This window comes from Gopherus evgoodei, chromosome 4 (genome assembly GCF_007399415.2).
Source record: "Gopherus evgoodei ecotype Sinaloan lineage chromosome 4, rGopEvg1_v1.p, whole genome shotgun sequence".
Classification (NCBI taxonomy): Eukaryota; Metazoa; Chordata; order Testudines; family Testudinidae; genus Gopherus; species Gopherus evgoodei.
Genome location: NC_044325.1, coordinates 149,151,312 through 149,165,168, shown reverse-complemented (window position 1 = coordinate 149,165,168; position 13,857 = coordinate 149,151,312). Strand labels below are relative to the sequence as shown.

At 43.2% G+C, this 13,857-nt stretch overlaps 1 protein-coding gene across 4 annotated transcripts in view; it reads left to right on the top strand.

Annotated features, from left to right (window-relative positions):
• Positions 1-13,857, top strand: part of CSDE1 (cold shock domain containing E1) — a 49,439-nt gene that overhangs the window by 25,055 nt on the left and 10,527 nt on the right. For all 4 annotated transcript variants that reach the window (XM_030561785.1, XM_030561786.1, XM_030561789.1 and 1 more), the window contains 6 exons: positions 984-1,159; positions 2,061-2,173; positions 3,722-3,841; positions 4,122-4,300; positions 8,292-8,455; positions 10,742-10,874. In XM_030561785.1, the coding sequence (XP_030417645.1) occupies positions 984-1,159; positions 2,061-2,173; positions 3,722-3,841; positions 4,122-4,300; positions 8,292-8,455; positions 10,742-10,874 (885 nt within the window). The remainder of the gene's footprint in view (positions 1-983; positions 1,160-2,060; positions 2,174-3,721; positions 3,842-4,121; positions 4,301-8,291; positions 8,456-10,741; positions 10,875-13,857) is intronic.

The following is a 13,857-nucleotide window of genomic DNA, read 5'->3' as shown; positions in this document are numbered from 1 at the left end:
GCAGATCAAACTGGATGGAAAAAGCATCTGAAACAAGTTACTGTGAGAAAGCAGAATGGATGGATCAGCAAGGAACGCTACCTCTTGAAGGCCTTAAAATATAGGGGGAAAGTGAGAACTGCTAAAAGCCAAGCATCTTTGGACCTTGCAAAGGAAAATAAAATTGATTCTTTAGCCATAGTTAAGAAAAAGAAATGGGAGTGCTAAGCGTTGAGAATGGGGTGGAGAACATAGATAATCTAGGTTTGGACCAACTGCTAAACAAATACTTTGTCAGTTTTTAACAGGGATAGTGAGGAGCTTGGGGACATTGCCAGGGTGACTAATGGGGGACAAGGATAAGGAAGTAGAAATTATCACATCTGAGGTGGAAGCCAAAACCAAAGCCAAACACTTAATGGGACCATATCCACAGGCCTGGATAATCTCCATCCAGGAATATTGGAGGAACTGCAGCATTGTATCACTTGTTGCTTTGAACTAGAGTAAATAGTGGATTTTCTGTAACTGGAAGTTGTCAGTAACTCAGCCAGAGGTTATGGGCCTCCTGCAGAAGTGAGTGGTTGAGGTTCTCTGGCCTGCAATATATACAGGAGGTCAGACTGGATGATCATGATGGTCCCTTCTGGTCTTTAAGTCTGAGTAGTACATACCTATTGCTGATAAAAATCAAATCATCATATGCATAGTAGTGACTGAAATGCTTCCAGCTTCCTGAGGTCTTCTATAAGCAGTGTCCATGTTTTTGATCTGTATAAGATCAGAAATGCAAAGGTTTGATAAATCTGCACATCTGTATTGTGGCCAATTATTTTAGTTCATTTATTGTGTGATGTTATAACTTTACCTTATTTGGGTGAAGAGCAGTGGCTGGAGTAACGCTGCTTTCTGTTCCTCCCCAGAGTGCAGACATTTCATTAGCCCTTCTAATAAATACGACAGTTACTTTTTTCTTCATTTTGACAAGTCTTTCTCTCAAACAGGTTGAATTCAGTGTTTGTGAAGTGAAGAGAACAGGTTCGCAGACAGCAGTTTCTGTCAGAATGCTTGGTCGCAACTACAGCTCCAAGAGGCTTGTGGGATATGTGGCAACCCTGAAAGATAACTTTGGATTTATCGAAACAGCCAATCATGATAAGGAGATCTTCTTCCATTACAGGTGAGTGACTCCCTTTTATATTGCTGAGTGTTAATCTGTTTTCTACGCATAGTGTGCATAAATTCAAATTCCTGAGAAACTTCTCATTAACCACTTCCACAGGGCTGCTGCAGACTTTGCTGTTTAACATCCTATATCTTAAGTATTCAGAGATTGTATCGTAGATCAGTAGTCTGTCTACAGCTAGAGGATTGTACTTTTTTAGAGCTTCACTGATGGTGGCTTATGCAGATTGAGACTCCTGGGGCAAGGTATGCTTTCAGTATTCTGTGAGAGGACTTCCCTTAGGAGTAATGGGGATGACAGACTTATTTTCTGAATCAGTCCTAATTGCCTGCTAGCGGGTTGAAGACACTCTAGCAAGCATATGTAATGGTAAGGAACCAATATCCCAAGTCAGGTAAATTGCCCAGCAGAGAATTTAGGACTGCATCTCTGATCAATTCCTGACTTCTAACGAGCTGGGAAACTCTTGATTTGGAACAGCCCTTTCATTTAACATGGGTTTATTTAAGGGATGCTCAGTTTTGGTCTATCCTTCATACAGAATTTAATGCATTATTTTAATAGTTGCTGGTTCAGATTAAGTCTAGTTATTCATGCTCTGAATTTGGATTACTGACAGTGACCTGCTTCCTGGGAAGCATAATTTATTTCACTCTGTTCCAAGAGCCAAATGGATTACTGTAAACTTCTTGTATGAAGAGATAAAAATGGCTATTGGGTAGACTTAAATCGTAAACACTGAGCAAAATGCTTGCATCCAGACTGTAAGGTTTGTAGTAATGAAAATGGTGAGCCAGCGGAAGTGTAAAGGGGCTGTCCTTTCCACTTTGCTGAGTGAGTGGCTTTGTTGATCATCTAACTAAAGCAGAACGTGTATAACTTTTCTCTCATGCAGTGAATTCTCTGGTGATGTTGACAGCCTGGAACTTGGGGACATGGTGGAATACAGCTTGTCAAAAGGCAAAGGAAATAAAGTCAGTGCGGAAAAGGTGAACAAAATACATGCAGGTAAAACTATGTTCAGTAACTTCTCTCTTAGCAAAAAGGCACTTGCAGTTTTGTAAGGAGTCTTGGGTTAGTGGAACTCTAGTCTAAAGAACACCTAGGAACACAATTACAGAAATTGTGATAATGGTGCACAGCAGACCAGAATTGGGCTGGGCACTTTAGGACTTCTAAGAAGAGGGGAGAAATCCCTCAAAGAGCTGCTCGCTGTGTCAGGAGAGGTGGGAACTAATCAAGCAAGAACAGTCTGTAGACAGCAACAGCTCAAAGATAGTGGCCCTTACCTGATTCCAGCTTCTAGAGTATGCTGAATTGTATCGTGATTGGATTACTCTTGTCTACCAAATACAGACAGCGTGCTGGTGACGGTACAAGACAATTGGCAACCTGTGCTATGAAAAGCTTAGTCTAAGAGGGACATAGAAAGTAGATTGTGTGAGGCCCCTGAGGAAGAGTTGCTTGGGTAACTTTCCTCAAACTTTCAATTCTGATCACTTATTTTGGGGGGCTGATTCCTAACAAAAATAGATCTCTCAAAAAGATTTGAGGAAAGGGTTGTTTCCCTGGTATCGGAAGTGGGAGGAAATTCAGTGCCGAGAAGAGTGAGAGAGAGAATGATGAGCAATAGAAGATCAGGGTGGAAAGAACATGGGAGTAAGAGGTCATGGTTGTGTTAAGCAGAATAAAGAATGCTTTACAGAAGAGTATTTAGAAATGTCATAGTGCCTCTATATAAATCCATGGTGCACCCATATCTTGAATACTGTGTGCAAATGTGGTCAGCCCATTTAAAAAAAGAGATATTGGAATTGGATTATATTTTCAATTGACATGCTGAGCAGACCAGTCTCACAACTAAGATTGTGCACCAGTAGCTATAGGTTGTGCACCATAACTTTTTTCTACTGCATAATGAATAGATGTAAATGTGTGTGAATTCCTCATGTAACCTTTTTTCCCTCCATTTGTAAGCCTAGAAGCTGGGAATGAGGGACAAGGCATGGATCACTTGATTACCTGTTCTGTTCATTGCTTCTGGGGCACCTGGCATTGGCCATTGTCAGAAGACAGGATACTGGGCTAGATGGACCTTTGGTCTGATCCAGTACGGCCGTTCTTATGTTCGTTGCTCTTGTAGGAAGAATTTGAAATGAAATGAAAACTATGGAATGCCAGTTCAGACATCAGTGTCTGCAAAGCTTTAAGTGTAATGATGCTGTGGAGACATCAGATTCCTGTCTTCTACAATGGGAATAATTAGAATGGCTCAGGATGCTCTAATCTACTCAGCCTTCCTGAATAGGCTGCTATGGGATAGAATGAAAATCCTTTGTCTCTTTGGTTTGCTATCCAGTTTCTAGAAGATTCTGGGTTCTTGATTAACGCTTGCCCATCCCTCTACTAGATTCTGTGTGTCTCGGGTATTGTGCTGAATACAGAAACTGCTAGTAATATTGCAGTGTTACCAAATAACCCCAATCGGGGTAAAGGTCTCATTGGGCTAGGCTCCAAATTATGTAATCTAAACAGTGTACTATCTGTGTTTTACAGTGAATGGTGCCACTGAGGAAGCGGATCCAACTGTCTACACGGGTAAAGTAATTCGTCCCCTGCGGAGTGTAGATCCCACGCAGACTGAATACCAGGGAATGATTGAGGTCATGGAGGATGGTAAGCAGAAACAAACCTAACTTGGCACTTCTCTGCATTAAAGTGCCAACATACTGTTTGTAGAGTTGAAATTACTTTTAATGAGTCTGTTCAGCTCACATTTGGTGTAGTTTGACAATGAGCTTTGGCTATAGCTTAGTAAACTATAAACTAGCAACTTATGTAAACTTGAATTAAAGTTTCTAGCTAGAAAAACCATTGTGTCAAATGTTAGAAACACTTCAAAATGAAAGAACAGAAATAGATCTTAAATTGTGTTTTTTCCTTCCCTCTCTGCTAGGGGAGATGAAAGGAGAGGTCTATCCATTTGGAATTGTGGGGATGGCAAACAAGGGCGATTGCCTGCAAAAGGGGGAGACAGTCAAGTTCCAGCTCTGTGTCCTTGGTCAGAATGAACAGACGATGGCTTGTAACATTACACCTTTCCGCAGAGCCACTGTGGAATGTGTGAAAGATCAGGTTGGTGGATTCTTCTTTGAGACAAGAGTTTTCACATAATCCTAGAAATGCAGGGGTGGAAAGGGCCTTGAGAGGTCATTAAGTCCAGCCCCCACCTTGAGGCAGGACTAAGTAAGCCTAGACCATCCCCATCAGATGTTTTGTCCTATCTATTCTTAAATTCCCAATGATGGGGATTCCGAAGCCTCCCAGTCAACAAATTCCAGACCTTAGTTTTTGTATTGGAAAAGACTTCCTAACTACCCTTATAATTAACTACTATATGAGTAATCATCAAATGGTTTTAACATGTATAGATCTGAAATACTGGGACTTGAATTTGAAGAAAAACAAAATTACACAAACATTTGTTCTGTTAACCCATGTGGTCACCCTGTGCCAAGGAGTCATAGGAGCTTGCGTCATTCCACCTCAGTACGCATGCAGCAATTGCCTAAAAGGGGCCATATTTTTGGAGTTTAATGTATCTACAATACACACCCATATCACATCATTTGAAAGCTTATTTTGAGTACATTTAGATGAGGTAATATGTAGAGCTGTTAAGTGGTGTCATAAGCCTCTGGGGAAGATAAAACAACAGTACCCAAAATGAGTGACTTTGTGCACAGTTCTTGAAACCCTCCAACATGATGGATTGCAGTTTGTTGTTTATTTCAATACTTTAATGTGTGTGGTGATCAAAGTTACCAAACAATGGTGTATTGAAAGATTTACATTGGTTTTGCAAGGGCAAGTATTTTTTTCCAGAAAGGAACTTTAGCATGTGGCAAAAATGGCAAATAGAATACTGCAAATGTTGATAACATGAACTGTTTTCATCATTCTTAGTTGTATAATATTCTGACCAAGTGATTATATTTTCAATTGACGTATGCTGAGCAGATCAGTCTCACAATTAAGATTGCGCACCAGTAGCTATAGGTTGTGAACCATAGTTTTGTACTGTATAATGAATAGATGTAAATGTGTGAGAATTCCTAATGTAATTTTTCTCCATTTGTAAGCTTTTATATATACAATGTAGTTTCTAGCCTGCTTGGTAGGTTTTTATTTGTAATTTGCCTAGGCATGTTGTACTAATCTTTGAAATATTCTAGAAACTAGCTTTTTAATTGTGACATTTATGCACAAGTCATTAGTGTTAGAAATGACAGTACACAACTTCATATATTGAATGTGTGAAAGGTAAGAGAAGTGGCCTAACAGGAAGTAGTGAGGATAGTCCACAAACAAATCCTTACCTTTGCATTGAAGAGGGATGAAGAGCATGGTATAGTTCTTGACCAGCCATGTCACCAACAATATGATAAACCCATTTGACTCTGAATCACATCCAGAGGTGCTTATTAACTTATGTACTGGACTGCATGTAACCTCAGATTTACAACAGTCTCTACTGAAAATACCAGATGTTGAAGAACAAATGGAGATTTGTGAGAGGTGTACTTGATTCTGATGAGACACACCACTTCAGCCCAGTCAATAAATCTGTCATTAAAACACTTGCTGGCATGGCCAAGATGACTGAATTTAAGTCTAGCAAGAGAAGGACTTAATCGCAGCGGCTTTCAGTCCAGAAATTTGTTTTCCACAGAGCCTTGTCCTTCACAAGATGGAAAGATAATGTTTCAATGGCAACTGTTAGTCACAGACTGACCTGTGCCCCTACCCCTCTTCCATGCTGATGGAATACTTAAGTTGGTCCACGCTACCAACTTACATTGGTATAACTGTCATTCGGGGGGCGGGGTAGATTTTCCAGAGCAACGTAGTTGTACTGACCTAACCCCTGGTGTAGACGGTGCTGTGTTGATGGGAGGGCTTCTCCCATTGACATAACTATCACCTCTTATGGAGGTGGAATATGTATGCTGACAAGAGAATCTGTGTCGGTAGGGTCTCCACTAAGCGCAACTGTGGTGCAGCATAGTGCAATGCTCAAAGTGTAGACAAGCCCTTTAAAGGTCAGACTAAACTGAATTAGGGCATCACCTGGAAGCTCAAGCTGAAAGAATCCAAGAGCATGCAACAAAGAAACCACGGTGTACATTAGAAATGCCCATGGCTGTCATACAAATGGCTGGAGACGCATTCCACACTTTCACTGAATTGGCTGCTGAGTACTTGAAGTAGGTCCTAACAGGACTTGACAAAGCTAATTCTGTAATCAAAATCTTTGACAAATATGACAACAGTAACTCTGAAAACTTTGGAAAGACAGCACTGGATAGGATCTAAGATTGGATGCAACAAGTGGCTTGACTGGCAGATGCCCTGTGTCTCCATAGAAAGTTTCTAAACTAAAGTGGCATCCAGCAAGCAGTCAGTTGTAAAAATTTCTGACTATTGCACCTGAGTGTAGGAGCATATCTTCTCCTCTTCCCCACCCCCAATGATGTGACTGTGATACCCCTGTTTGCTGTATGCGGGGGCTAGGAGGGAACCTTTTTTAATGTTGTCAAAACAAATGGAGCTCACTGCTTCAGAGATCTACCAAATTGGGGGAGAGCACAACCCAGCCACAGTTTCTGCAGCAGGGCTGTTAGTAGCAGTGCTGCATGACCAGAGTGAGAGAGAAGAGAGCTCCACAGAGATCTGAATTGTTTGCACCTCGGTCTGTCCATCAAAGAGGACAAATCGCTGGCCAAACTCTCCCCATCTGAGGACTGTTCTGAGAGCATGTCAGAAGAGCATCTTGGCAAACAAAGATTTGGATATTAGATCACCACTGCAACATAGGTGAAAAAATGTGGATGATGAACTACTTTCTATGTTCTTCGAGGGCCCAATAGCATTTGAGCTTCTGCAGGACTTTATTTTTGCAGTAATGCTACTATTTAGGCACAATCAACTAATTATCTGTAGTTAAGTCTTCTCTGCACAGAACTGTGTACATTCCAAGACAGTGAAGACCCTGGTATGAGTCATGTGCACATGGAATAACTAGAAAAGTCACCAGCACTATTACGTTTCAGTGATTCCTGTACAAACTTTTGGCTATTTTTAGCTTTTAGATTGTTGCTTTCAAGTCCCAAAGAAATCCATTGTCTTGAAGTAATACACGTTAAATTAACACAAATTAATGCAAACAATTGGAAGTGGTCTTTTTAACATGTTGATGGTGTCATTGTTCATACCCATATCCATGGTAACAGCACCACTTGACAGTCCCATATCCTCCCTCATCTTGGAAATAAGCTTTCAAATTTGATATGCATGATTTTCTTATGGGAGAAGTCTGTTCCAATTTGAAGTAGTTAGTGGTAACGGTGTCCTGAAATATGAGGGCTGATATCCCGTCAGTTTTTATCATAGCTAATGTCACTGCCAATAGATTATTCGTATAAATGTCTAATCCTTTTTTTCCTACTAAACTTTCTGTATGCAAGTATCTTGTGGCAGTAAAATCCACAATCTGCTTGGGAAGAGATGAGTGCAGGAGGTGGAAGGATGGAATATGTTGCCACCTTAATTTCACGGGGCATTCACTTCTTGTATTAAGAGTAGATAGGAGCACCTGATAGAGGTTTTCAGCCACTTATTGTGTATACTTACTCTCAAGAGTTGAATATCTTACCTCCTGCCTCCTTTCATTTGCTTTCTCTGGACCCTTTCTGATATCAGACATCTAAGATGGAGTGTCTGCAGTTGAACTCAGTATTCCACATAAGTGTTCCCACAAAGAAAGATGACAGTATCAGTATTAGGCCCCGATTTTAAAAACGGATATGTAAAAGTTAGGCTTCTAAGGCCATAGTTAGGACCATAAGAGGCCTAACTTCCAATAATGCTGCAACACTAACCGTGCCCTTTGGCTTAATAGGTGTCTAAATATGGATTTAGAAGCCTGATGTTAGGCATTCATTTTTGAAAACCGTGCCTATACTGTCCCTTTTTAATACAACATATAAACAAAGTGGAGTTGAAATGCAATAGTGTGTCCATTTGAAATGACATAAATGAATTAAATTGCACTGCTGTTTTTCAGTTTGGATTCATTAACTATGAAGTGGGTGACAGCAAAAAGCTCTTTTTTCATGTGAAAGAAGTTCAGGATGGTGTAGAACTTCAGGCTGGAGATGAAGTAGAGTTCTCAGTGATCCTGAATCAGCGCACAGGGAAATGCAGTGCCTGTAATGTATGGCGTGTCTGGTGAGGAATTGGGATTATCTGGTTTAATCAGGAACATATAATCAAATCTCTGCATTTGGGGTGGGGGAACACAGTGTTTCCTGTGTGGGAAAGTGATGCTTGTTTTATATGACAGACCTTAATGTCATATAAATGTGTTAACTGGCGCATTTGGTATATGACTGCCTCCTGTATTATCAAACATTGTATAAACCCTGTTCTTAATAGCCACTTGATGGACAGCAGCATTCCTGCCTATTGAAAGGATTAGTATTGTAATTTACAATGGGAAGCACAGGTAAATCAAGTAAAATAAGGAAATTAGAAGTCAAGATTTAATAGAATGGGCCACAGGGCTCAGTGAAGTATGAGACAAGGTGGGTGAGGTAAAATCTTTTATTGGACCAACTTCTCTTGGTAAGAGACAAGCCACATAAGTTTTGAAAGCTCTTCAACCTTACGGAGCTTCTCTTATCAACAGAAGTTGGTCCAGGTAAAACACCTTGTCTCTAATCCCCTGAGACCACCATAGCTACAACAGCATTGCATACAACATATGCAAAATGTGTGGCAGTTCAACAAGGGTTGGGGTCAAAGTTTATGACTAGCATTTTACTGATATTCAAAAAACTTCATTGTAGCTCTGATATATTAGAACCCCTTTCCACTAATCCCTTACTGGTAGACATTAACTGCAAGAAAATGTGTCAGGCAGACAACTTTTATTTTGGGTGCTTTGGAAAACTGAGTGTTATGCACTGAGGGAGCTTTTGAAAACTATGTCAAACTGGGGGAGAAATCACCCTGAAGCAAGTGTAGAACACGGAGAGAAGAGATACTTTCCTGCCCTGCGCTCTCTAAGAGTGCACAAATCAAAGTAGAGATTTGTAGACGTTTGAATAAATTGCTTTGATTTTTTTGAATGGCTGACCGTTAATACATCAGTTTTTACTTTTAAAAAGCCTTTTGCAGTAGCAGCTAGACACACACAAACTTTAAAGCCACATGGTCACTCTCAAAAATGGGCAAAGGCTAAATCAAAAAGCTGCTTGCATTTGAGTTAGAGCTAATCAGCCTTTGTTTGTCACACTGAAGTGAGGGCCCCACCAGGGAGAACACTGCCACCATTTGCAAAATGTTTAACAAAGAAGCTGCCTGCAAGAGCCTCCCAGCTATTCTTAAATGCTGTGAGAGGTATGGGCCAATCAGTCTTAGATAACCAGGTCCCAGACAACAGGCTCTTTGTTTTTCAATTAACTTCAGGTATTGCTTGTCCAGTGTAATGACTTGAATGTAGGAGTTATGCAGTCACAGTGGCCTGCCCCCACTCAGGAAGCAGGCAATTCAGGCTTTCTGCTGGATCTTCCAGATGTAGTTCAAGCATATTCCTAAAGAGAGGGCATTAAGCAGCAGCCATATTAGGGGGAGTGGTGCTTTCTCCAGGCTCTGCATACGAAGTGGCTGAATGGTTATGGTACTCAACTACAATCCTGAAAGTCATGGGTTTGTCTCACTTAACTTCATACTGTAAAAGCCTGCCTCCAGTTCACCTGGCTTCAGTATGGCTATCTGATCCATCATGAGAGCAGTGAAAGGTGGTTGGATGTGATTCCTGTACCATTGGCTACGAAATTGATGTGCCTTAACTGCATCAGCCTGAGGAGCCATTGGCTCAGGGGACCTATGACTGTGTGCAAAATTTACATGCCCCCCTAATTCTTACGTGAGGAATTACTTTAAATATCAAGATCACTGGGCATCTGCACTAACCCCTTCTGAGATGAATAGGTAGCTCATGCTAGTCAGAGCTATTGTTCCAAGCTCTGCAGACTCATGCAGTTTACACTTAGTTTAAGTTTTTGAGGTCATCTCTGCAACTGTAATAGCCAGCTGCTTTTCCAGAGATTCTGGAGAGTTGTTGGCATGTTGTACCACAACATGTGGTTCCTGAGCACTGGCATTAAGCTTAATTGGGATGTGACAAACACATGGACTGACTGTTGAAGGTTTGCATTGAGAGGAAAGATTGTAGCTTCCTGGCTAGCTGTAGAGGATAAAGCCCTGTGGCCCCCTGCTGCTATCTGAGAATCCAGAGGCTGCAGTAGATATCACAGGACCTTGAGGCTGGTATAATGTACTTTCCAGAAACCATCTCAAAATGAGATGATCTCTTTAGTCTCAATTTCCTTCTTGTGTTGGTACAAATTATCCAATTCCCTGTCACGTCATGTGCCTTCTTCCCAAACGTTAGTACATTGTCCAGGGAATGTCTGGTGCTCCAAGTAACTAGCTCCATTTCTGTTACAGTGAAGGCGCAAAGGCTGTTGCTGCTCCGCGGCCAGATAGACTTGTTAATCGTTTAAAGAGCATTACTTTAGATGATGCCAGTGCTCCTCGCCTAACAGTTCTTCGTCAACCAAGGGGACCGGATAACTCAAAGGTATACTCTTATGATAATAGCCTAGTGTGCAAAATTACTATAAGTATCTAGAAATGGTAATAAAATTTTGATTCTTCAAGGTGTATTGTCCATATGATTTGCGCTCTTGGTGCACAGGTACCCCGAATACAGGAGATCAGAATCTTTTTTGCCAGCAGTATCCATTGGGGGCAGTGCCTGTTCTCTAATGTCCTTGAACATACACTTTTCCATCAAAGGGCTTGTCTACATCAGAAAGTTGCAGCGCTGGTGAGGGAGTTACAGCGCTGCAACTTTGAGAGTGTCCACATCTGCAGGGCATCACCAGCGCTGCAACTCCCTGTTTGCAGCGCTGGCCGTACTCCCGTTTTGTCTCGGGTGTAGAGGATCCAGCGCTGGTGATCCAGCGCTGGTAATGCAATGTAGACACTCACCAGCGCTTTTCTTGACCTCCGTGGAAGGAGGAAGCCTCTGGTAATCAAGCTGGTTTCCTTTCCCGGTTTGCTCTCTCGGTCCCGGAGCCAGCCAGCAAACCGCGGGGAAGGAGACCTGCTTGCTCGGGGTTCCGGGACCGAGAGAGCAAACCGGGAACGCCGCGGTTTGCTCTCTCGGTCCCGGAGCCAGCCAGCAAACCGCGGGGAAGGAGACCTGCTTGCTCGGGGTTCCGGGACCGAGAGAGCAAACCGCGGCGTTCCCGGTTTGCTCTCTCGGTCCCGGAACCCCGAGCAAGCAGGTCTCCTTCCCCGCGGTTTGCTGGCTGGCTCCGGGACCGAGAGAGCAAACCGCGGCGTTCCCGGTTTGCTCTCTCGGTCCCGGAACCCCGAGCAAGCAGGTCTCCTTCCCCGCGGTTTGCTGGCTGGCTCCGGGACCGAGAGAGCAAACCGCGGCGTTCCCGGTTTGCTCTCTCGGTCCCGGAACCCCGAGCAAGCAGGTCTCCTTCCCCGCGGTTTGCTGGCTGGCTCCGGGACCGAGAGAGCAAACCGCGGCGTTCCCGGTTTGCTCTCTCGGTCCCGGAACCCCGAGCAAGCAGGTCTCCTTCCCCGCGGTTTGCTGGCTGGCTCCGGGACCGAGAGAGCAAACCGCGGCGAAGCTGGTTTCCTTTCCCGGTTTGCTCTCTCGGTCCCGGAACCCCCCTTGAAGTCGCCCAACAGCGCTGCAGTGTGGCCACATCTAACACCACTTGCAGCGCTGGTTGCTGTAAGTGTGGCCACTCTGCAGCGCTGGCCCTATACAGCTGTACTAATACAGCTGTAACAACCAGCGCTGCAAAATTTTAGATGTAGACATGGCCTATCAAAGGATGTAAAGTGGGGGAATAGGTCCAGCTATCTTAATTCCTTTTTATTGCTGATAGCAATGAGATGAGACTTCTGTAGTATCCACTTGCTTCTGTGTGTATGTAGTTGTGTTAGGCCTGTTGCCAGTTGGCAGTACACAAAAAAACCTTATTTTAATCAGCTTCTGTTTTTAAGGACAGAAACCTTCCCCTCTGTACAAGGGCTCTAGCAAAATAGCCAAAGTGAAATCTCCAAGATTTAAAATCTGCCTCAGTGCTGCTTAATGGGCACCTGTCGTCTATTTTGTTTGGGAGAGCAGTCTACTGCGGACAATATGTCATATGTATGTAGATCTGAGTGACTCAAAGAACTGGAGAAAAGCCGACTGAAAATTGTTCCCCCTGGAGTGTACTGTGGAAGCCTTGCTGGACAGTGAAAGGAAGGATGCAGCTCGACCTCAGTCGTCCATGAACACCTTGGTGAAGAGGGATCCACCCCAAGCTCCTGAGCTGTCAGCCAAGAGACTCCAGCATCTGCAGCCATTCCAGCTTCAACCTCTGAGATAGGAAGGAGTGCCATGTCAGAGTTGAGCTGAAGTGCAGGTCACCTGTCCATACTGAGCAAGTTATTGATATCGCTGCGGTGTTTAAAAGCCCTAGTCTTAGACCAGGACAGTATGGTGCTAGGTGCTGTACAAAGACAGTCTATGCCACAAAGATTCACAATGAATGTATAGGATAAGAAGCTGCAGATGGATATAGACAGGGCCTGGGGAAGAGTACAAGAAAACAGGACAATGTTGGTAAGCATGATAGGCAGTTGTATGTCAGTGGCCTAAACATTGTCAAGTTTTTCTGAGGCATCACGGCAGATAATTAAGATGGAGAGTAGTAAGGCAGCTTTGTGGATGCTTATGGGGCACTTCTCCTAAGCACAAGGGACAGCATGGGAGAGAGGATGAAATTGCTTGCTTGTTTTGAAAACTTTACAAATAGATGGGGTGAGACTGGTACTATAGGCCAATCAGAGTTGAGGTATCTAGATGAATAAGACAGAGTTAAGGCAGGGATAGGCTGTGAAGAGTCTTTAAGATGATGACAGGCAGGTTACATTTGATCCATAGAGAAGGGGAGCCAGTAAAGTGATGCAAAGAAAAGTGATATTGGCAAAGTGTCAGGCTAGGAAAATGATCTTTGCAGCAGCATTCTGAATGGATATGAATAGGGCAAGATTTCATTTGTCAAGACCAGAAAAAAGGATTTTGCCCTGCTCTTTCAGGGCTCTCAGCAGTGAAGGGGCACCCAAAGGCTAAAGAGAGGTCCCTCTGGCATCCTAATGCCAACTGTTAAGAGCACCATTGGCATCCAGTGGACCTGCAAACAATGTCTCTTGATATTGAGCCTTTGGTACCCAACACACTACGTGACTTTTCACTGGGCCTGGTACTGGAGTCTCCAAATTTTCCTGCTATTCTAAGACTCTCAGGGTGAACTTCTGGTACTTTCCTGGGCTGTACTGGATGATGTGGGCAGGTGGAATGCAGCCAGATTCACATAAGCCTGGATCATCGGCCCCTTCACTGTCCCCAAAGAGGCAATATAAACCATCACAACCAGGTCAGCTAGTGCCTTTCCAGGATCTGAGACTGCAGAAGGAGGAGAGTGAAGAGGAACGACATCTAGAATGGGAAGAAGTTGTCCCTGCTGCCACTTCCTCATCCTCTTCCA